The sequence below is a fragment of the Limanda limanda genome, chromosome 8, assembly GCF_963576545.1.
Source record: "Limanda limanda chromosome 8, fLimLim1.1, whole genome shotgun sequence".
NCBI lineage: Eukaryota > Metazoa > Chordata > Actinopteri > Pleuronectiformes > Pleuronectidae > Limanda > Limanda limanda.
In genome coordinates, this window is record NC_083643.1 from 19,625,113 (window position 1) to 19,650,227 (window position 25,115).

Here is a 25,115-nt window from a genome sequence, read left to right on the forward strand (position 1 = left end):
TCGCCTTATTTGTCTCATATCCGTGGCTCGGAAAAAATAATCTTGGCTGATTTGTAGGGTTGTGGGTTGGGAGGCTCAACCCAACACAGTCTGGGTTTTCTATTAGACCATTTTATGTTCCAGAGGTACAACTGAGAGGAGCAGGCGAGAGACCAAGAAAGACACACGCTGGATTCAAAAGATCTCGCTTAAGCTTCAGTTTATATATGTTAGCGGGGGTCTGAGCTCTAAGCGCTTTAATCCATCATCTTTGCTGACGTCTGTTAAAGAAGACGGTAGAAAGACCATGTTTAAAAGCTCTGATATGTTTCATATGCATCATCTTGGAGACTGGTGTTGAATTACAAAGTTGTAACAGAGCTCAAGACTTTGGACAAGAATTCCCCTCAGAGCTTAATTAAAGTTCTTTCAAGAAAACTGTTCTGTCTTTCTCTTTTTCAACAACATGTGCGAAGGAGCGTGTTCGCAGTTTCCCTGAGGAACAAGTCAAAGTGGAAATTCATTAAATTCCTCCTTCAATCCTGCAGCCACACTGTAGTTAATTTCTGATCGCATAACACTAACTCGTCTCTTTCCTCTACCTTAGGACCCCCGGGGGCCCCAGGTGGGTTGCGAGTGGTGAACCAAACCGACAAGAGTGTGACGCTGCAGTGGAGCCGAGGAGCAGACAACCATAGCCCCATCTCCAAATACACCATCCAGTACAGGGATTTCATCCAGAAAGACCTGTGGAAGAACGCCTCTACATGTGAGAACTCCATTTTTGTATATAGTCAAATAAACACTGGTGCCTTAATGCTGAGTTGACAAAATGATGCTGCCGACCTACATGGCGGTGAATGTCTCTTAGAAACGTCCTTTACTCACGCTTCAAGGACATAAACATAGGAATGGAATCCGAAAGTGGCACTTAATTATTGATTTAAAGATTTTATTTGACAGAGCAACACGTGCTGTATATGTTCTAACATATACATAACATGTTCAAGCTTCTGTAACCCTGACATTTTGGCGCTGTAAAACTAAATCGTGCATCTCTCTCTGCAGCTCCTGCAGATGTAGAGGGAAACACAGAGACAGCTACCGTGGTGGATTTGCTCCCCTGGACCGAGTATGAGTTCAGGGTGATTGCCACCAACACCCTGGGGACAGGAGACCCGAGCAGCCCGTCGCCCAAAGACACGACCCTGGAAGCAAGTAAGACTGCGTCCCGACTCAAGTCCAGTGTGCGGTACACAAGATTTGTGGGAGTAACTTGAAAGGTCACGGCAGACGTGGTAGCACAGTCCAGCTTTCCATTCTAATATTTACTCGCCATCATTCTGTTATAGCCGTGTTTACTTAAGTTACGTAGCGCTGTAGGAATGAGTCAGCAGAAAAGCCACCGTGCTGCACTTCCTACGGCACCAGCGTCCTGCCAAGCTCGCCACACAAACCGCTACAAATGAGCCCCTTGCTGAAACTCTATACTGATATTCAATTATAAAATGGAAATCACAGACCTACAGTAACCTCTCTTAAAAAAGAATCATCCTTGGAGAGTGAGCTTCGAGACGCTTAGCCTCTCCTTCCCCCCCACCGGTGGCAACGTTCCCATATAGACATTAAGGTGTTGCGTTTGGCACGGGGGGGAAGACATTGATATTGTGTTTGCGGAGGAAGGATGTTTCAGTAGCGCTGCCAGGGAGAGGTTACAGCCTGTGTGGGTTGGCGTTGCTCGTGTGGATTCTCGGCATGTGGCCTGAGGGTTTTTGCTTTTGCTGTCTCATTGCAGTTCCTGTGGTGGCGCCCTCGGACATCGGCGGGGGTGGAGGGACCAGCAGAGAGCTGACCATCACGTGGACGGTAGGTCTGGACTTCCCACAGAGCACCGGGGTAAAAAGGTTATGGAAAAGTACGGTGCTGCTGCAACATGCCCAACCAAATTAAGTTACCAGAGGAAAAACCTTATTCAATTTCCGATAATGATGATTGATAATGAACTTTATTGTTTAAAGGAAAAAATGTAATGTCACTCAGTTGAGCTCATACCTCATAACAAGCTGCACCACATTTCAAACACTCATAGATATCAGTTCCCTTAAAGTGTGAGATTTCTTTCAACAAGATCCTTGAATTATTCCCTGGGAATGTTAACAAAATTATCCTGGCTCTGCTGTCTGATCTGGATCCATTCCAACATTGAATGGGTTCTTTTCTTACTCATACCACATCCTTGCACTAAGTTTTGTGTGAATCCATTCAGTAGTTTTTAAGAAATCTTGCTTACAAACAAACAACCCAACCAACAAACATGTTGACAGACGTGAAAACTTAATCATCTTGCCAGAGGTAACAATAAACCAGAGGACAAAGTTACGAGCAAATATTCAATTCAATCAAAATTGTATAGCGCTAAGGCACAACATACATTATCTCAAGGCACTTTACACGGTGAGGTCAAGACTTCACTAAAGACACCAAACATTCAGCTGATTAGAAGAAGAGGGGTTGGTGAAGGAGAGCTGTGAATGGGACATAGAGTAAGTCTTCCTCAATCAACTTGATTGATTACAACTGGAAAGGTTTGGCAACATTTGATCTAAGCAGCCAATTACAGGGCTGTAAGTTTGACAATGCAAATTAAAAGTAGAGCGGGATATTGTAAAAAAAACATTACAACAAATCAAAGCTATGACGCTTCAAATACAGATTTACAGGAAGCCGAAGATTTCTGTTGCAGCACTTTACATCAACAGATCAGAGACGGGGCAGACAACTGTCAAGCCACACGGTGCATGTAGAGGAAATTAAGGATGAGCGATCAAACAAAACGATCACTATTGCACAAACATCAGTAAGTGGACGGAAACGTGATCCTGCACTCTCCTGCTGCAGCCGCTGATAAATAAGCTCTCATGGCTAAATTGCCTTTCCTTTGGCCGAGGAAGAGACGTTCGATTCCAGAGCAGCTGGAGGATGAGGCAAGCGATGTGTTCAGGGGTTAGCGATGCCTAATGCAGGCAGGTCTTAGTAGACATATGGCGCTATGATAAAACAAGAGTTCCAGCAGAGGAAATGCGGCAGAAGGAGTCATCAGGAGGGTCGAGCCAGCAAAGTGTCCCAGCTCTGTGTATGTAAATCACAGAATGCAGTGATTTTACTTTGCTGGACTTGACCCTTTGGGTTCTGCTGTTAATCCGAGTTTATAGCATAAGTGGTTGATGTAGTGGGGTGAAATCTGACAGGATGGACGTAGTAATCGTAGAAACGGTCTGTATGTGGAACTTGTATCTTGAGAACCGTTCTTTTTTATCGCCTTCACCCTTTACATGCGTGTCCTTTATTTCCCAAGGAAGTGCAGTGTTGAATTTGGTCTGTTTGGGCTCACGATGAGTTTAGTTGAATAAAGAGCCAAACAGCGCCTTGCAGTTCTTGGGGGCGGGGCTTAACAGGCAGTCCGCAGACCACGAAACATGTTTTCTTCTGCGTCCTCGAAAAAACTAGCAGTGGTGGCCAATGAGCAATAATATCAGTCCCATCAGATCCTTTTGGTACATTTTATTTCATCATATCGGACTGACACAGATATTCACAGGTGTCGTGGGTGCTGATCTTCATCATGTCAAGGACCTTTGTAGAATCACTTCCTCTTTAGTAAGTTGTCTTCAAAGTAAAAGCACAACATCCACAGGGCTTTTATTTTTGAAATGTTGTGAACTTTTGAAAAAGCTGTTTGGAAAAATAACAGCAGTTGTGTAAATCATTCAAACTTATATATAGAAACCACACCTGAACAGTAATAAAGCAAATTCAGTTTTATGAAAAACATTTGCACTTGTTAAGAGTTCCAGGGTTGAGTGTTGTGTTCGATAAAACATGTGACGCCATTTGTGATGTTTTCCTTTTCTCATCAGCCGGTGCAGCCACAGTACTACTACGGTTCCAACTTTGGCTACATCGTGGCCTTTAAACCTCAAGATGACAACCAGTGGAGGAGGGTGATAGTGTCCGACCCCCAGGCCAGCCGCTACGTCCACAAAGAGTCGTCCATTGTCCCTTTGACCAAGTTCCAGGTCAAAGTCAAAGCGTTCAACAGCGAAGGAGAGGGACCCTACAGCCTCACAGCCATCATTTACTCCGCGCTGGATGGTAAACAGCTTGCCCAAATAATCTCACTACAGTGTCACAGATCGACCCGATCCTGTTTGTCCTCAGTATCTTGCAGAGAATGGACAAATTCTTCAGTATGCCAACACTCTGCCATTTCCATCTGTCAGTGTCAGCTACTTATCACCACCGGGGTTTTCAATGGGAGTAGGAGCCATTTAATAGCAGCTCTTGTGTATAGTTGTGAGGAATTTTAATACCCCCTTGAAAAGTGAACCCATCTTATCCTCTTTCTCTTTCCTTGCTGGGGGATTATTGGGATCTATGTAGCATGAACCAGAAAGCTGATAATTCGCCCAAGGATGCAAAGCATTTAGCCTATTTATTAACTTCCACTGACAGACAGTTAAGATAACCACTGGCACCCCAGACGTGATGGGCTGTGCCCTGTTGCCATGGTATCGCACCCTGGGAACGCTTCAGTGTGTATGATTCTGTAGCTAAGCCTGCAAAGCATGCGTGTGTGACTGTTATAATTTGTGTGCGTACTTGTTTGTGTATTTCTGTTTTAAACACAATGACAGTATGTAACGGCCCAAGGCTCAGTGCGACAATCTGACATTCAAGGACAGTTTCACACAGTGTGTAACCATTATTCCCGGAATAGTGCACGATGGCCTAGTGAGGAATGTGGGCCAAGATGGATTTCTCTCACTTCACTTGTTCCTTACCGTGATTAATTCACGTTACATGAAATGATGCATAAGCACCACTGACTAAAAATGGCATTCATAAAGCCAATAGACACAAAGCAGGAAGTGCTAGATAGTTTATGTTCAAAGTAATGGATCCATTAGCTTGTGTGGTGCACAGGTCGATATCTGACTAAACATATTCCTGCATTTAAAATATGCTGCCTTTGAGTTTTATCTGTGCAATGCAAGATGAAGGGCAAGTCCTTGAAGTGCTCTCACAGTAAATAACCTATTAATCCCACTGTATTCTGTCTCCTCAGCTCCATCCGAACCTCCTGTGAGTGTCAACGGCAAAGCTCTCTCTGCCGTCGAAGCCACGGTGTCGTGGCGGCCGCTCTTACAAGGCAATATAGAGGGATACCAGGTCAGCAAAGTTGTACTGATGCATGCTGGGGGGGGGGTTGCCTTTCACATATGTAGAACGTAGCAGGAGGTCGGACGAGTTCACATCAACAGAAAAGGACGTTCTGGTGAGGGGTGGAGCCTGGGTAGAACATGCAGGAGGCAGGACATGACCTATTAATTACGCCGCAGAGATCACATGTTTTCGATTGTTGGGCCTCATCAAAACATCTCTAATCCTGTTGTCTTTCCCAGTAGACATCTTCATTTTCTATGTGTATGACCCCAGAAATATTTGTTTTCGTCCACTCGGGACTTAATCGTGCTTGTTTCTTACATACTTTCAGGATACTAGGGGGAGGATAAACTCTGGTGAATGGGCAGTCTTACATACTGCCCCTTGGGACAATTTCAGAAGAGAATCCGAAGTTCAGTTTCAGTCTGAAAGCAGCTTGTGGCTCAAGCTATGGAGCATCCAAAAATATGTTATTGCATCATCCATGAGTAGAACCTTCGTACCTCCTAGTTTCTATAAATTAGCTATTTTTTTTTTTAATTTTGAAGTTTTTCTGAGTTACTTGCACTTTGCTTTTCATGACATTTGACCGTTCTGCACCACTCCACTAAAGTGATCAGTTCTTCTGACAATATCCTACCCATCTCACCTCTGTCCTTGTGTGTGCCAGGTGAAGTACTGGAGGAAGCTGGAAGACGGCGAGGGCGGGGCTCAGAGGGTGGTGGTGCCCAGAGAGGAGAACCACACCAAGTTGGAGGGGATGAAGCCCAGCTCCGTTTACCTCATCGAGGTCAGGAGCTACAACTCTGCAGGCTTCGGGCCGCCAAGCGAACACATCCAGATCCACACCAAGAAAGCCCGTATGTTTTGCCATTTCTCGTATTAAACCGCAGCATGTGCGGTGAAAACAACATTGCACAGTTCCTACTGCATATGTGTTGCGTGCTCTTCATTTTTGTTTTCGTGTCTTTTACCAGCTCCCAGTCGACCGCCAAAAATATTAGGTAAAAAGTTTAAGGGACGGTTAGTAAATATTGCCTGGGAACACGTTGAACCGCTGGATACCGAGTCATCGATAAATGGCTACAAAGTGAGTACAGCTCAACACATACTTAAGTGCAGATGATAATCTCTCTGAAGTGAAACATGAAAACTGTTGGAAACCTCACATTTCTTATATCTTACCTGTGTATAAATCTAGGTGCTGTGCTGGATTAAGGGTAACTCCACACAAATCCTGTACACAACAAATCGGCGGTACATAGATCTCCCCCTGCCTCCAGGTGGAACCTATGTGGTGGAAGTCCGGGCGTCCACAGATGGAGGAGACGGAGCTCTGGCACAAATCGTCATCACAAGTAACACAGACAGACCTCAGTGAATTTAAATGTGGTTTCATAAGTGGACTGTTGTTGGAGGTTTGCACTCTGATGCCATCGAGTGCCGTTCTAGTTTATAAGAATGATTCTCTATTTCCTTTCAGTGGTACTTTCTGTTATGAACACTTAAATAAGTGGCCGAGTAATAAAATATCATACCACCTTCACCGAGGTTTAATTTCACATCAGTAGAATGAAAATGAGGGAAAGCCCTTGGTTATCAAATCACATTTTAAATCCATGGTGCTGAGGTCTCACACCCAGACGGTTCAATCCTGGCCTGTCATTTGCCAGTGGGATTAGAGCAGATTCAGAGTTGGTGGTAGGTTATCATTTGTCACAGCTAGAGGGGTTCCCATGGGCCAGAGCGGAGCTGTCACTTCAAGTTTCATACCTTAAACTGGAGGGCTAAGACGGGAAACTTAACAGTTCGTGACCAAAGCCTCGATTGCCCAGTGACTGGATCCTCACTCTGGCCGATGGCCTGATTGTAGGCTGACGGGATAGAAGAGGCCTTAAGCTCCTGTAATTGATCTTGATGAGTAGAGGGGGGAAAAAAACTGTGCTTTTCCGTATCCCTTATCGTTCAGTCCAGACCCAACCTGACAGCTTGATTTCACAGACCTGGGAGTTTAAGCCGTGGGGGATTTCAGATGCAGGGGGGGGGGGGCCGACCGACAGATGCAGTGGGCATTCATGGTGGACTCCATACAGATGGGATATAATATCAAACACACGCTATATATGGTCTATAGATGGTGAGAGTTGGACATACAAGGGAGGACGATTTTTCCCTCAAATCAGAATAGTCTTTATAGGTTTATATCTACTTTTGCACCAAGTATCTGTATCTGCAATCCTGGTTTTACTTAATATTGGTTGAGAAAAAATAAGTGGAATCGCACATCACTACCAAGTATGTGTACATGTATGCATTGGACTCCAATTTAACATAGCTCTCGATGTACTTAGACATTAATAAACAAACAGCTAGGAATAAGGTGAACAAAAACAGACATATAGGTTTTAAGTAATGATAAACGAATGGTAAAAAGAAAGGAACATATACAGTATTTGATTGTTAACATTCTGTGTCTCTGTGTGCCTCTCAGATGGCGGTGTGATGGCTGCCCAGTCCCTCGGCGTACTTTCCCTGCTCCTGGCGGCCCTCCTCTGCCTGAACCTCTGAATGTAGCGCCATTTTTGTCTTCACTCCTCGTGAAGAAGACTCTTTAAGCTAGACGCCTGTTAAGGACTTTGGGACTTTCCACACTCTCTCGGTTCCACCCTACAACCCGGGACTTTGTATATTCCAACTCTTCCCCTCTGGAATTTGTTTGCAGGAATAGACAGAAATGGAAAAAATTGGAAATGGACAAAGACATCCCTTATTTATCCACAAAAAACAACCTCTTTGGAGGAGCGTCAAAAGGAGATCTGTCAACTTTTTAAATATGCCTTATATAAACGACTCCACTTATCTTTCACAGTGAGCTGTTTTTAAATGGATCGTGGCTGAATATGTGAGCGTTACACTTTACACAGTTTGGCAGTTTAATGTCTATAACATGTTCTAATCTGTCCCACAGTGCATTCCACAGGGAAAGTAAACAAGTAGCTGCGAAGGATAAGTGAATCAGTTTATAAAACTGTCTTTGTCTCTCTTTACTTGCAGTTCAGTGGCATTTTCTTATGTTTTCTTTTCTAAATGAAGCACATACTCTGTTACAGAGATACAGTCAAAGCAAATCTCATCCTTTTACATTCTTGATTTTTTAACAAGCATCATGGAGAAAAGCTATTTATGTCATGCTGAAATAATATATCCAATAATTGATATTGTTTTGCTATCTAATATACTATGGATGTTATGCAGAGAAATAGATTGGTTTGACCTGGAATCAGTGCTTATCTACAAATCACTCAAGCTCAAGACCATATTCACACGGCAGCCATTTTCCTCTGATGTCATGCTCGGGGTGGGAATGCTCATATGACGTTCAAACTGACTAATGAAGTGTTGCTGTGATCTGTGTTTGAAACCCATGTAAACACAGAGAGAGGCAGCTGAAAAAACAACACATAGTTCAAATCGGGCTTAAATCATTGTCCCAGAAGTGCATTGATTACTCCGTCTTTACCATTGTATAACAGTGATGTTAGCTAGGAAGGGAGGAAAATGGCTGCTACGGGGTTATGGTCTGTTCAACCACCTTAAAGATGTGTGCATGTTGACATTGTTACATGAGTCAATTTGAAAGGGTTCAGAGGTGCTGGAGAGTGTCAGCACGTGGAATCAATATTTGCAAAACTGAATGTAAAGCAAACCACGGGACCAGGTGAACATATCAAACCTATTGAAACTTGTTCTTATTCTGACTGATGATTTACCACCTGTAGTTGTACGTGTACATCTGTGCAGTGATCAACATCTCAACATCTGGGTCAATGTCGTAACCGATGCTTAAAAAAACAAAACGCTAAATTAAAAGTACTTTTGTTTTGACTGTATCACGAGGACCTTGGTGGTACAAGCCAGTGCTTTGTAAAGAATGTTGGCTTTTTTTCTTTGTACATTTTCATGTTGTCTCTCATTTGTGGCTTTGTGTGAGAGTCACAGTAGCGACGCTCCTGCCCTCCTGTAATTGAGCAATGTCTGATTCATCCGTGGCTAACTTTATATATTTTCCAAAGGGACAACTTGCCTAGCTCCTTTAACAGTAAATCTAGTATATTTCATTTTTTCATTATCTTGTTTTGACAGAAGGTATAAGCGAAGGCATCCATGTCGGCGGAAAGAGCCAAAGGTCATGACATTGTTTTCACTCCATTATTTTTAAACTTTTTTTTTAACAAAGAAATATATGAACATTATCAGCTGTTGTCATTTTTTCGTTCATAATTAATATATGTGTATGTCTTCACTGTTTAAATGTTGATTTCCCCTAACAACAAATGCTGCGTTTTGGATTCCTACGATTCACGTGTTGTGTGACAGATGCTGGCCATGCTTTTACATTGTGACTATATCAACATCCACCACAAAGTGCTTTTGCCGGTCATTTCCTTCATGCGACAAATCGAAACAAAAAAAAGAGTTGCCAAATGCATGAATGCCGACAACCTTGACTGACATTTGGGTCGAGGCGGCGACTCTCTACGCTCTAACATGCATGACATTGCAGATGAAGTGTACATTACTTTGCAACCAATCGACACCATAGCGACTTCTCAACCTCTGTGCTTCATCTGAAATACATTCCATTACTGAGTGACATCCCTGTATGTCAGAGACGGTAGAGATCTGAGCCTAACCAGGCTTCTTTCATCTCGTGTGACGTTTAAGGGTGAGACGTTAAAGAGAAACATCGAACTAAAGGAATCTCACTTGTATAAAGCTCAGACATGGTCTCTTGCACAAGATGGTTGGAATTTGTATGGCATCACTGGAGGCAGTGGCAGCGTGTTTGGCTGTCCAGTGCTCCGCTGGACGAGAACGGTACATGTGAGGGCTGAAACTGGAACTTCTCATTGGCTGGATAAGGAACAATAAAAGTGTAGTTAACTATTAAATTGTTCTGCCTTTTTTTCCTTTGTTTCACAGTGAATTTTCTGTCTCACCAGTCTTGGGGAATACGCGTAAGATTATTATTGACAGCCTAAAGGAGGGTGCAGCTGACTCTCTGAATGCGAGAGTACTTTGGGATGAATACTGTCGAGTAAAATTTGCAGCTAAGATTCTTTACCTAAGTCAATCTAGCAGTACTACAATATTAAAGTACTAATGATAACCAAATATTGCAGTTAAGAGAGATAGACTAATGTATTAAGTTTTAACAAACCTCTCTCTTGGGAATATGTCTGTGGGGGTTTTCTATGGGTACTCTGGTTTCCTATAGTCCCACAGCCTTAAGACATGCAGATTGAGGTGAGGATAATTTGGGATTCTAAACTGCCCATTGGTGTAAATGTTATTGTAACGTTGTCACTATATGTTGGCCCTGTTAGTATCAGGGTTCCTACTGTCATGAAAATACCTGGAAAAGTCATGGAACTGTTAAATGTTTATTTCCTGGCCTGGAAAAGTTTCTGAAACACATTAAATCCCAAACGTTTTGAAGAAGTCATGGAAATTTGTTGTATTCATATTTTCATGTCGTTCATTTACGCTGAGTTTTAAATAATTCATATGCTTTTAAAAGAAATACGCTCAAAATATAAGCTGGCATACTCTCTCATACTTATGAAAAAGTTCGGTGGGGGAGCAGGCACTATGCCAGGGAAGTGTAGATATAACCATGCTTGGCTACAAATGGAAAAGTACATGCCATGGGTTACAACAGACAAAGACCTTAATCAAACTATTGTCTCGTTCATTTGTGTAATTTAAGGTATTCTGTATGCTTTGAAATTCTCATTGTTAGCTTAAATACTACATTTTTGCACTTTTTCATGTTTACACCAAGATTTCACAAAATGTTTGGTCATGGAAATTTGGTTTAAAGTTATTGAAAAGTCATGGAAAAGTCATGGAAAGCCATTGGTCAAAATGTGTATGAATGCTGAAGTATAAATACGTATTAACGGCATTATTATTAATAGACAAATTTAGAATATATTTCTTTAAAATGTAAAAGACTATAAGTTTAAGTCAACATAAAATGTAAATACTCAACCACGGTTACATTTAAAATGCAAAAAACAAAAAATCAATCCTTATAGATAAAGTTCAATAAAAAGGATTTGTTCTCTCACACAGTGAAACAAGCCTCAGCATAAAGTGGATTTATCAGCAGTTCTGGAGCTTTTGGTCACATTATGATCTGCATCAACAGAAGGAGAAGAACAGAAGAAATATTCAGTTCAAGTGTAGCTTTTAATAGTTTCTCATCCATGCTGCCTTAAAAAACTGAGATTCAAAGGTCACTCTCAACTTTGGAAACTGCGTCTTCTTCTTCTTCTTTTTCTTGTTCTAACTTCCTCCTCTCCCTCTTTCTCTTTCTCCTCCTGCCTGGCCCACCGGTGGTTGCAACCAACGTCAAATAACCGAACAAAGAAGTAGAAGAAGATTTATGTGTCACCTTTCAAAAACAGCAGATAAAATAATTCATAATTTAGGAGTAATGGTAAAAGAATAAAATAATAAAAAGTGATAGCTAAAAAACAATTAAATAAAAGCCATTCAGTAAAAGTAAGTTCTGAGACGTGATCATGATCATCAGCTGAAAGTCAGTCAGTGATTTAGTCGACTGTGGGTCAGTGGGAGTTCACCAGTGGAGGTTCAGAAGAGATTCCATGAGCTCCGCCTGAAATGCTGATGTTATTGAAAGATTAAAGCAGAGACCACAGCAGAATATTTCGATCATACTTTCACTTTTATCGCTCCGAAGAAACTTCATTGGAGTTATAAGCAGCGTTATCAAACTCAGACAGACCCTCCACTGAGATGTGGGATAGCTGCTGGTCTCAGGTGCTTTTCGCTCTTAGGGGGGGGGATTTGAATAAAAATCACTTGTGTCCTTTCGCTGCCGAGGGATTAAAGTATCTTTTTGCGCTCCTCGAACTTCAGACTGGTTATGTGTGAAATGTTCGTAGCTGAGTATCAGCTCTCACATATCAAACATGAGAAACTAGAGCATCACAGATGATTTATGAGCTCCTTCCATTATAAACTCAAGCGCCCTTGTTTTGCAGGAGAAAGCTATTCTTTACCGAAGCCAGAACCAAATGTATCACAGATAGTGTTTCAATCTGTCCTCCATTACAGATAAGGCCGACTCCTGGCCAGGTTTTTCATGCCGAAACAGCTGTTGGAGTTTTGTCTTTTATCAGGTATCCAGCAGACGAAGAAGTAGATTGATATCACTTCTCTTTGGTGGATTAGGTCGGAGGGAATAAATCTGATTTTGGATTCTTATTGAGCCGTAGGTCACCTCTCTGTTTCACTCAGGGGTTGGGAGGGTTATTCGCTGAGATCAGCTCACAGAGAGAACAAACGAACGAGAGATATATTTATTTACCCCTGCTGTGATTTTGTTCTTGATTCAGGGGCTTATCAGTTCGAGCACATGGCCTGTGTGATGGGTCAGGTCCCAGGTGGCTGCGTGTAAGACACTTCCCCCCCCAAAACACACTCACCATCCTGGGTTACCTGCGCCGAAGCCTGCTTCACTCTCCCTCTTCATCACGTTCTCCAGATTTGAAACTCATTCACTCCTGAAACATTATCATTTTATGAAACAGATTTAATCTAATATCACATTATAATGTGATATTAGAGCTAATATTTCATTTCCCATGATTGACAGGGAAAATAAATACATTCCTCTGACCTCCGTATGCGTGTGTTGCTGCAGACAGGTGTGCAGTCCCGGGACAGATCGTCATATTGTCTTTGTAAATCTACACCTGTTCTCTGACAGCTCAGACAAACACATAACATACTTTTAAAGTGGTGCACGCAGCAGACTGCTTCGCAGGGAGACCTGAAATGTGACGCCCTCTCTGACATGCCTGCAATATGTCATGCTGTGTAAGGCAGTCAGGCCGCGCTGGACTCACGCAGGAGGGCTTTACAAATGAAAGGTCTCCATGCAGATATTGGGTTACAGCTGCTGGCTTTAAGCATGTGAAGCAGCCACGACCCCTTGGGACGGGTTTCACTGACATGGAGACGCTGCAGAACCTGAGCAGAAAGTAAACTCAATTCATTTAATAGGGTTAATACGAGGTAAAATAAAAAAGCAGCCTGATAATGTCAATCATGATGTGGTTAAAAGTTGTTAGCTGACTCATTTGGATCTCAGTTTGAAGGATCTGTTTCCAAGTGAAGTGACGTGTGGGAGGAGGAGAGACCTCTGCTGGAGAGGATCGATATCACACAATGAAACCAAACTGAACACAACCAGTGGTTGAGGAGTACTTCTACTTTAATATAGTAAAAGGACAAGTCAATTGTACATGTGTAAAAGTAAGTACTTACTCCTAAATAGTATTAATGTTTTAAATGTAAAAGTATATTTGTTTAATTTTCCGTGATGCAATGGGCCAACATGCAACAATTATTCAATTGGACCATTTACCCTCTCATTACTTTTAAGGAAGAAAAAAAAACCCTAACACAATGCATTGTAAAAATATACTTAAGTAAAGTACAGATGCATGAAATGTACTTAAGTACACTTACTATCATCTCATCCCAGCACACAGCCAAAATAAAATTCAATAAAATAAATCAGCAAATTGAATAAATACAACTGAAAAAAACACAAAAAATATGCACTGACTGAGCTAAAAGTACAATTTCTTTAAAAAATATCAACTGGCCTTCTATCAAATATTGAATTAAATTTAATGAAATCAAACAAACGAATGATAAAATAAAAGAGGCTGCACCTCCTCAGTGTGAGGACATACAACTAAAATCACATGAGTGTGAATGTAAAACATCCCACAGCTCGTGACAGAGGACAAGAGGAGGTGCAGCTCCTCACAGAGAGGAGGTGAAGATCCGCAGCTCCAAAAAGAGAGGAGGTGCAGCCCCTCAGCTGCTGACAGAGGTCAGAGAGGAGGTGCAGCTCCTCACACGGAGGAGGTGAAGCTCCTCAGCTGCTGACGGGACAGAGAAGAGGTGCAACTCCTCACAGAGAGCAGGTGCAGCCCCTCAGCGAGGAGGTGCAGCTCCCCAGCTCCTGACAGGGGACAGAGAGGAGGTGCAGCCCCTCACAGGGAGGAGGTGCAGCCCCTCGGCTCCTCACAGAGGAAAGAGAGGAGGTGCAGCCCCTCGGCTCCTCACAGAGAGGAGGTGCAGCCCCTCGGCTCCTCACAGAGAGGAGGTGCAGCCCCTCGGCTCCTCACAGAGAGGAGGTGCATCCCCTCTGCTCCTCACAGAGGAAAGAGAAGAGATGCAGCCCCTCGGCTCCTCACAGAGAGGAGGTGCAGCCCCTCGGCTCCTCACAGAGGAAAGAGAGGAGGTGCAGCCCCTCGGCTCCTCACAGAGAGGAGGTGCAGCCCCTCTGCTCCTCACAGAGGAAAGAGAGGAGGTGCAGCCCCTCAGCTCCACCTGACCTGCGCAGACCGCACTAACTCCCTGCCCCCCCGCCTCCATGTGTTCAAACTTGTCCTGTAACTTTATCCAAACTCTTCTGCCTGCGGAGACACTTCATCTGGGCTGACTGCGTGCGCCGGCTGCGCTGGAACAAAGTTCTGAACCCGGTTTGATGGCTTCGCAGAGGAGGTCGGACCCGGGTCTCCGCGGTGCGGGTGTGTGTCAGCGGGGCTGCGGGCTCCCTCTGCCCGCAGGGGGCGCTCTCCAGGCTCCGCACTGCTGCGTGGAGGCGCTCCGCACGGCCACCGACGCGCTGGAGGAGAGGAGCGCCGCCGTGGAGCACGGGGCCCGGATGGCGAGGCTCCGGTGGAACAGGAGGGAGCAGCTCCTGCTGGCCCAGGTGTCCCGGCTCCAGAAGCAGGCCCGGCTCGCTGCTCTCCAGTACCAGCGCAGGCTGCACCAGTACATGGGTCACACCAGCAGCATCGCGCAGCGGATGGCGGGACACTGCAAGGTGAGGAGGACTCTCATGGAGTGATTGGTTATCGGCCCGTGAGCTGCAGTGAGTGACACCTGCACGGATCTCACTTCAGAACATGACGTGCTGACTCACCTTCCGCTCTCCTGTGTTATTGGCTGATACAGAGTGATGTGGAGACAGCAGCTGACCCGCAGAGCCACCGGTCAGAGGAAGCCACAGGTGCAGAACCACAGGAGCAGGTCGAGGAGGTCGAGGTAGGAGCAGCTCCTCACTGAATACAGCTTCTGTGTAGACGTGCAGTCTGAAGGCCCACTGCTGCTGACACTGGCCTGTGGTGCTCATTGATCCACAGATAGATGCACATCAGGAGAGAGAAAACACCAAACACTTGAGTGTTAATGACCCCCCCCTAAGATATAATGTCATGACATGTAGTGTAGTGGAGATCTCACTGACAGAGGCCTGTTCAGGAGTCAGCATGTTTTCAATACATCCTGATTAAAAAAAGCAAAACAAACGTTTGCAGGTCCTATACAGTATATGCTGATAATCTCTCTCACATGAAGGACTCCAATCAAACAATCAACAGACTCCTAAAACAGGGTTCCTACGGTCATGGAAAACCTGGAAAAGTCATGGAATTGTAAAATGTGTATTTCCAGGCCTGGAAAGGTCATAGAAAAAAGTAAAATCCCAAAAGTTTTGGAAAAGTCATGGAAATTTGTTATAGTCATATTTTCATGCCGTTCATTTACGCTGAGTTTTAAATAATTCATATGCTTTTAAAGAAAAACGCTCAAAATATAAGCAGGCATACGCTCTCATACTAACTGAGTTAGTATGAGAGCGTATGCGTAAGGTATACTGTATGCCTTGGAATTCTCATTGTTAGTTTAAAATACTACATTTTGTCACTTTTTCACAAAATGTTTGGAAAATGGAAATTTGTTTTAAGTTGTTGAAAAGTCATGGAAAAGAAGGGAGAAAAGAAACATGCTTACCTTGTCCCACCCCAACAACTACTCAATAAATGAACTCACAGTGATCCCCCTCAGAGTCCAACACACCTAATAGAACCAATTGAATGTACATAGAAAATAAACAATGCCACTATCACCACAGGATCAGAAAACACAAGTTGACTGTGCGTATATCCAACATCCACAAAAGGCATCAATCAAACATTTGTTACTCTTATTGTTAACTTCCTTTTTTACTTCTGATTCCACCTGCTGCTTCATCTCAGCCTTTAAACCCATTACCACACAACTCCCAGTGTAAATGTTGACTGGGATCCCAGTGAATGATGGAGTGGTGGATATCTGGGGCTGCGGCCTGCTTTCTGGTGCATACCCTCTACCCACATCTCCCCTATTTGTTTATTGACAATGGAATCAAGTTGAACATCACAATCGTAACAAGGGCTGGGCGATATTGCTAAACACCATATCAAGAATTGTTCATATTATTGGATATGGATGATTATCCCCATAAAGGTCACATTATTGTTTCTTTCAACTGTGTTTAAATGCTACTGAGTGACGGTTGTGGTTTTACTCTTCTTTATGATATATTGCAATTGATTAGGATGAAAGTGCAATGGTTGTTGATATTGTTTGATAGCCTAGCATTGGTTTTCACTCGCCATGTTGCGTGATCACTTCAGTAGCGTCTCACTTCTGTGGAGCAGTTGGCTGATATCACAAGATCTCTCTCTGTTTTGTCCATCTGCTGTGAGAGATGCTTTTAAATGTGCTATTTTCCTTTTTCTCTCTTTCCATGGTTGAGAGCTGATCTAATATCATTGTCGGGGGGGGGGTTACATTTTGGGGTCAGAACACCTTATCACATTTCACCTCTAATCACTGGGTCCTGACAGGAGTCTGGGCTTCGACCAGCGGAGCGGGAAAGAAAACAAAGCGCTCAGCAGGCCAGTGATTCAATGACATGTTCAGTGACCTAATGCAGTGTTTTTAATACAACAAATGTAATACAGAAACATTGTGCGAAATCCCAAATGGAAACATTGCACATATCTTCTGCAGACATGGTAGAAGATTGAAAAAATAGTGAAGTAGGGCTTCACCCAATAATTTTTTTTGCTTTGATCAATGTTTTGGTTATTTTTCCATCTTAATAATTTGTTGTGTTTTTATTTCAAGGTGTCAGAAAATTGTAGTCTTCATCACAATTTCTCCCTGCATGGCATATAATCATGTCTTAAATATATATTTTATTTCCAGGATTTTTGTCTTATTTCATTATCGTATTTATATTTTAAGTCGTTAGAAAACTGTAGTCTTGATTACAACTGCTTCCCGTATGACATATAATTATTTTTGGATCATTTATTTACATTTTATATCCTGGATTATGATTATTATTCATGGTTTTTATGTTATTCAAAATTTGTCATTTGTCATTCCCTGAGGATTCATTAAATACTGCAGCTTCACTAGAAAACGAATCCTCTCACTTCTGGTGTGAACTGCTCAAATTATGTGTTACTCGCAGTATTTTCTCAGGGCAGCAGGGAATATTTCGTGCTTACATCCTCATCCATGACGTCTAATCTAAGGCTAAACTCTATGGAGAAAGTTTCTAGCTGAGTCCTGTGGTGTTGCAGGGAATAATTCAGTCCCTGCCAAATATAATAACAGCTCTTTTTTTAGTAAGGTCAAAGTTTGTGTTATTAACCCTCTATCCACAGACCTTGTGTTGTGTTTGGGTCGCTGGTGAGAGTTTAATTGTGGTAATGGTTACATGAATTATCTCTAACAGCCTGTGAGTGCAACACACACACTTCTGATGAATGTGGAAAACTGTCCCCTCTCCTCTGCAAGGGTTGGGCAGCGGCTGTGCCTCTATTTTCAGCTCTTTTTTCCCCCTCATCTAAAACCTCCTCTCTAATGCGTCTTTAATAGTTTTCTCACTGTGTGTTTTCTCCTTTAATGCTTTTTTTCAAATGGGTTTTCCAGCACTCTGGAGAGCTGGGTTACAGTGCATGGTGAAAGTGCTGCTGTGTGCATGGACAACAGAGCTGGATGTAGAGTAAACGTTTCAGTAGCAGTTATGGATCCTCACGTTCAGGGCCTCAATGTGTGGATGGAAAAAAGCCTAAATGACCCTTTACCGAGCCCATTAAGTTACCAGTGTTCTGCCTGTGGAGTTCTCTGGGCTACCATGGAAACCATGCACTGCTACAATGGGGTTGTTAACATAAGTAGACAAAACCTGGCAATCTTTACTAGCTGGTGATCATTTCATTGCAAAGGCATTTATGGGATTTGGATTAGTTGATGAGTAATGGTAACTTGGCCGGTGTGTTTGGCTGGATGAATTGCAGAATGGAGTGGCTAAAGTTTACCAAACTGGTTTTAGTAGCCTCCAAGACCAGCTCTCACACTGTTGGGAACACTATTCAAAACAATTTGTGCCATTGTGAACATGAGTACTTCTAATGCAACCTGTAACCCTATCAAATAACGTATCCAGTTATCTTAATCTCCTTTCTTTTGAACGTGGACTGTGTATAAAGATGAATGACACGTCTCCACTTCCTTCCGCTATCAAGAAATTAAGCCAAAATTTACAGGACACTAACAAATGCACTCGACCAATCAGAAGTCAGTCTGAGCTGTTGATTGTTTTTCCTCATTTTCCGAACATCACATAACTAATGGAAACTAAAATTAACACTTGGACATACATTGCTGTGATAAGATCTACTTAAAATGAGAGAACCATCTTTGACAAAAAAATGTGTTTGAAGTGTACTTTTTAGTTTGAGGCGTTTTTTGTTTTTACTGCAGCCAGTCAGTAGATGGCGATCACACTTTGGCTTCACTTTAGTGAAGCTGTCATGTCGTCTGTCTTTATATGCACTCTACTGTCTGGAGGCACAGTTGTTTACTACTCCACGAAGGAAGCTGAAGAGCTGGACATGCTAAAGATTCTAGTTTATGTACAAGCAGATAAACACAGTTTAATCTATGTTGGGTTTTACTGCTTTTTGAAAAGATTACGGCTGACTACTCAAGTATTGGTCTTATTAGATTGACACGCTGGATGTGCCTAGTTACAGTTTCTAAGCTATGAATGGATCACTGTTCACAGCTTAATAACCTTAGTTACACCTTACCTCATGGCTAAGGTTGTTCTTTTCTTTTACTTACAATATCGTTCCAGTGGTTTTGTGGACAATATAAAATTCAGCAGTCTGTGGAACAACTGAGCCTTTCCCCACATGCCAGTTGTTCCTTTCCGTCAGTGATCCTGTTGGTTTCTGTAAAATCAGCTCTCTGACAGCGGTTTGATTTCCCCTGTACTGTACCTCAGACATGTACTGATCTAGTTCCAGCTGATTGTGTTCACTGGCCTGACAGTGAGCACAGTCGGTGGCTGGAGGTGAGTCAGCCAGTTCTGCTGTGGTGAATAAAGATAATGAAACCAACACACAGCATTGAAGCTGCAGCATGATTAGTCACCATCGTAAAAATAAACAGTTGTCTTCATCTGCCCGTATGTTTGTTTAAAACCTGATGAACGCAGTGAAGGGAAACCACAACTGAGGTGAAACGGTTCCACGTCTCGTCCACAGCTAAGACCTCCTCCACAAAATCCACACTCTGGTTTGGAAGTCAATGGAAACTAAGGAAATATTTACATGCTCCTTGAGAGTTGATGGATCTTTTAGTCACCCATTACAAATGCTGCCGACAGCGTGCACCACACAGGAGGTAGAAAATCCATTTAGTTGACCCAGTCTGTGCCTGTGACACATCAGCGAAGGGGCCTCTGACAAGAAATACCAAGACCTTTTCACCTGTGTGCGAGCAAGAGAGCCCAGTAGCTCCTGCTAATTCTCCTTTTTGTTCAGATCAGGATAAAAGAAAGGGGTGGGGAAGAGGGAGGGAGGGAGAGTGCACAAACTGAGTATCAGTGTCATCAAAATTCAATCTTGCGTGACAGGTGTGGATGAAAGTAGGCCGGTTTGTTTGCTTCCACAACACTAGGACAGGAGGAGATTGCTTCACGATAAGAGAAAAGATGAATTCATGACCTGCTGATTTTATGTCCCTGTATTTGATCTTTCTTCCCCGAGCTGAGCCTTAAAATAGAAACGATAATAAACTAGAACTGCACTCAGTAGAGCGCATGCCTCTGCTAAGACCCAACAGTCTCCTTATATTAAAATAAGCTTTATAACTCAGGCCACATCTTATCTTACAGGTTTCTCGCCCTATTTCTTACCATAGAGCTGAGAAAAGCCTACGCCCTTATGAAATCACATATAAACCATCCAGATCCAGGTTTTTAGTTGGTTCTGCATGAAATTGCACACACTTATGAATCCCCTATTTCATCAAGATCCATAAACTATTGTGAGAAATCTGTAAAAACTTTTAATTTAATTGACGAGTTCAGCAAATGTTAAAAAAACATCTTACCTTCAAATTTTAAACAAAGTGAGAGAACATTTCTGGACCCGTAAAACAAGCTGAAGTTCTTCCCTGACCAATACCACATCCCTCTACCAGGTTTCGTTGATATCCATCCTCTAGTTTTTGTTTAATCCTGCTATCTAACGAACTAGAATTGGAAGTGAGAGCACATACATTAAGACCCAACAGTCTCCTTTTGAAGCCACATTTAAATTCCCTAGAAAGTCCACACACTCATCAATACCAAACCTTTAAACGTGTCTGTTTGTCAACTCAAGATCCATGAATTATTCTCTGAGGAATGAAGGAAAAAGTTGAAAAACCCCAACGTTAAAGTAAGTCGGGGAAAAATATCCTGTCTGGATCCACACAAAAAATGGAATGGGTTTTTCCCTGATGCACCTGGTCCTTTCATCATGTTTGTGATAATCTGTCCAGTGGTTTTTGTGTCAACATCTTTGGTTCATAGAAGCTGGATGATGACGTGGCTGTATTGTGGAGATAAAAAGATGTATGTTTACTACCTGACAGGAAAAAATATGTTTCTGTATGTGTGTGTGTTTGTGTCCTCTAACAAAGGCAGATTGGTCTCATCAGCTGGGCGCACAGTACTACTCATCTTTTTATTGCTTGTCTCGACAGTTTCACATTCGCTCTGTGCTCAAACTTTCCGAAGCACTGGGAAAAAATGCTTGTTTTCAGAGCACAAAGTCGGTTTCTCTCAAGGCTCAGGGAAGCGAACAATGGGATTGGGAGTTATGGAAAATGGGTCAGTCACCCAATTCCCTCCAACTGCACGGTTAGTGTTGAGCAGTAAATATGGAGCTCGGTGTTCATCACTGCTCTGGAGGTGTTCTCTGTACCTGTTCTGCTCTGTTTGGGAAGTGGTTTACTCTGTATTTACTCGTCAGCTGTTTGGAGGGACCGCCCTGCTCCCCATTTCCTATTTCCTCTCCAATTCCACAGACAAAAACACACGAGGCAGCTAAAACAAACTTCAGCTTGCTTTGATTTAGATGTGTTGGATAAGAAAATTGAGATTTAGATAAGCCCTTAATTATTCAATTCTTCTTTAGCAGCCTTCTTGTTTAAGGTCCCATCCAGTTTATCTGCATGCATTTTTATAGAAATGCCATTAGTTGAAGGAATTTGCACTATTTTCTTAGGTGGTGTTTTGGCAAACACTGTGTTGTTGCTACAGGCTCTTGGCAGGTGACCGTGTTAGTTAACAAGGCAGATATTGAGATTAGGATACTTCAGATTCCAAGGTTGTGAATTTGGACCAAACCGAGAGCAGCGGCTGGAGAATACATCATGGTCCTTTGGTTTTGTGTGTGTGTGTGTGCGTGTGTGTGTTACTTTGGGTTCCCAGGTCTGTAGTTTTAGGCAAGTGCTGTGAAAAACAAAACTGTTCGGTTTAAGACCACCCGGCTCGTAAAGAGGTGCGCTCTGGGTAAATTGGTCCCAATCTGCTGAAAGGGCGCTTTTTAATAAATGCCAATAAGATGTGTGTAAGTTTGGTCTGCGGAACGTTGGAGATTAAATAACAGTGATTCGAGCTTACGACTGTTTTGATTTGCACACTGTGATGACAAATGACATTGCTATTTAAAATGCATTGATTGGAAACATCTGCAGACTGAAACATACAGTAAGTTCAGCGGCTGTTTATGTCTGAAGTTACTGGTTTATTAGATTCTACCCCAAATTAATAATAATGCTGTGAAATACAGGAGACCAGTGATACATCCTTCCCTCTTGAATCTGTATGGTACTGTTTAGTTTTAGCTTATTCAAAGTTTCTGCTTCTCATTTGTGTGTGGGGGGGTTAGGTTTGTAACCTAACTTCATTAAAGAATGGACGAAATGAGTATGGGTCATAAACCCCACCTCTTCCTTGTTAGTGGATGGGACATGGACCAAACCAAAAAGTGAGAGTCGTCCATCTTTATGTTCAGTCTGTGGTTTGGCCACCCAAAAAAAGGAAAGTAGAAGTCTTCTCTAGGTTGTGGGAAGTTGTGAATGCCATGTTTCACAACTTTGACATGTTATAGACCAGGGGTCTCAAACTCAAATTACATCGGGGCCGCTGGAGGCAGTATCTGGGTGAGGCTGGGCCGCATCAGGTATTCCACAAAAAAAAAAAAAACTTTGCTAAAAAAATCCAAACTTCTCTAATGTCATTACTAACTGTTATTTAACTTCAATGGGTTCTTCTGAACATGAATAGAATATTGAAGAACACGAACGGTTCTTGTAAACATGGCTTCTCTTGCCTACTTCTTGCTGCCAGAGACCTGGCAGCGCTTCCTCTCACATAGCTGAGCCACATTTGGCTTGAGGGAGGAAGCAGTTGAGACCCTCAGTATGGCTTGAAGATGATCATCAGTAAGCCTGGACCTGTACCTGGACTTATTGAAGTTCAAAGTGGAGAAGAGCTTTTCACACAAATATGTGCTCCAAAAAAGGCACATGGTCCGCTTGAACATTCGGGAAAGCTCAAGGAAGCTGGGGTTCAATTCTCACAAAAATTGCCCAAGCTTGTCTTCCTTTCCACTCACCTCCCTGAACTTGGCTTTGAGGTCAGAGTTGCACTGCAGGCCAATGTGCTCCATTTGAAGCACAGGAGGGGCATCTTGCACATCAAAGGAGAAGGGATCCGCAAAATTTTTGTAAAAGTCGCTCTGTGCGTCTTGAAGTCTGCAAATCTATGATCAAATTCCTCCTGTAGCCTCACATTTTTCTATACATGTTTGTGCTTACTTTGTGCCGGCGTGTTGGCTTGCCTGCGTTCTGGGACTTATTTGAGCAGATCCGGTACCTCTCGTATCGAAAAAAATATGAATATTAAAAAAAGTTTTTTAAGAAATGATTAAAATAAAATATAACAATATAATGTAATCACTGGAAAATTACGGAGCCCCTGTTGACATTGGTGGATGAAATACTAATTTGTGGCCACGCAATAACAAGATAATCTAATAAATTATATATAAAGCTTTCTTAACAATAGCATCACAATTTCATAAAATAATAACAAATGCAGACTTCTAAGATGAACCAAAATAACTAGCACATCGTCATGTACAGTCCGTGGCTCGGTGCGTAAATGTCACCACCAGAGGATGAGGGAATTGAAATCATTAAAATTCATCCACACATATCAGGTGTTAATAATAATGTAAACAGCCCAGACTGTAAAATGTAGATATTAGCTCAATGACGTGTTATAAACTGCTGCGGTTTAGAATAATCTGTCTGCGTAAAGAAGCTCCAAAACCTCACAGCGTGTGCGTAAAGGAGCCGTGGTGTCCCTTGAATTTGCCTTCAATTTAACAAATTGTGTGTCTGTGTGTATGTGTGTGTGTTCCGTTCCGCTGGACACAGAAGTCGCCTTTGCTCAGGACGCCACTTTATTAATCACTGACATAAAGACTGATACCGTCACTGCAGTATAGCCTAAATAAGGCCCACTGCATTGTAAGTGGCATGCGTGTGCTGTTTTAAGCGGCGTTTTATGTGCGTTCCGGGACCTGTGCTCGTCGTACCTGCGCTGTGATATGTACTTAGCGTTCCGGCACCTTGTGATTTACAAATGAAGCACTGGATACATCATGACCTGCGCGAAAGAGGGCGGAAAACTATGAATTTCACCCTCCTGCACCGCACATCCAAAGCCACTCTTTTCTCTCCCGGCTCTCTCTCTCACTCACTCTCACAAGTACACACACACACACGACTCCGCCCCCCATGTCACTCACTTGCATGCTGCGTTCACTGGTGAGGCACACAGTAGGAAACCAGAATATCATAACATTGTCCCACACAGCAGCTAACAGCGGAGCTGCTACAATGTTTGTGCGGGCCGCACTAACATTAAACTTTCATATTAAGGTGGGGGCCACAAAATATCGTCCCGCGGGCCGCAATTGGCCTGCGGGCCGCGAGTTTGAGACCCCTGTTATAGACCAAACAATCCGCAGCCTAATTAATAAAAGTACTTGTCAAACACAGTCCTACTACAGTACATGTGTATTTCTCTCCTAGAATTGGACGAATAGCAGTGACTCTAGTACAACTCAAGTGCAGCTCCTGTATATGTTGCCTGACAAACTTTGTGTACTAGTGTGCACAAATGCGTTTGCTATTCTATATTCTCAGTATTGACTTTCCTCCAGTTTGTTAGTCCTGTATCTGCAGACTCTCACTGTGCTAAGTGTGTGTTTCTTCTAAGGAATGTGGTTTGAGCAGATGTTGGATGCAGCCCGGGCCTGTTCTGTAGCTCCGTCCTCAGGTTGAAGCGCAGGAAGCAGACGGTGACTGCAGCGATTCATCATCTCCGTCACCCAGGAGGAGAACGCTCCACACTTTATTCACACCTCCTTAATGACTCGCTCCCCGCCGCGCCGGTCCTTCTCGCTCCTCTGTGACTGATTCAACAGCCGTCATCTGGACAAAAGCTCAGTGTCAAAACTCAGGAACTTTCCAGGTCACTTCCTACTGTGGTGCTTTTAAGGTAACTCGCTGTGAGCAAGTAGCTGCTTATGTGCCCGGACACATGT

The 25,115-nt window shown here is 42.9% G+C and overlaps 1 protein-coding gene across 2 annotated transcripts in view; it reads left to right on the plus strand.

Annotated features, from left to right (window-relative positions):
- Window positions 1–10,154, plus strand: part of LOC133009529 (contactin-1a-like) — a 53,871-nt gene extending 43,717 nt beyond the window's left edge. For both annotated transcript variants that reach the window (XM_061077051.1, XM_061077052.1), the window contains exons 16-24: window positions 587–748; window positions 1,048–1,197; window positions 1,775–1,845; window positions 3,897–4,131; window positions 5,105–5,208; window positions 5,873–6,062; window positions 6,180–6,292; window positions 6,404–6,560; window positions 7,694–10,154. In XM_061077051.1, the coding sequence (XP_060933034.1) occupies window positions 587–748; window positions 1,048–1,197; window positions 1,775–1,845; window positions 3,897–4,131; window positions 5,105–5,208; window positions 5,873–6,062; window positions 6,180–6,292; window positions 6,404–6,560; window positions 7,694–7,770 (1,259 nt within the window). In that variant the 3' untranslated portion in view covers window positions 7,771–10,154. The remainder of the gene's footprint in view (window positions 1–586; window positions 749–1,047; window positions 1,198–1,774; window positions 1,846–3,896; window positions 4,132–5,104; window positions 5,209–5,872; window positions 6,063–6,179; window positions 6,293–6,403; window positions 6,561–7,693) is intronic.
- The last annotated feature ends 14,961 nt before the right edge of the window (window positions 10,155–25,115 follow it).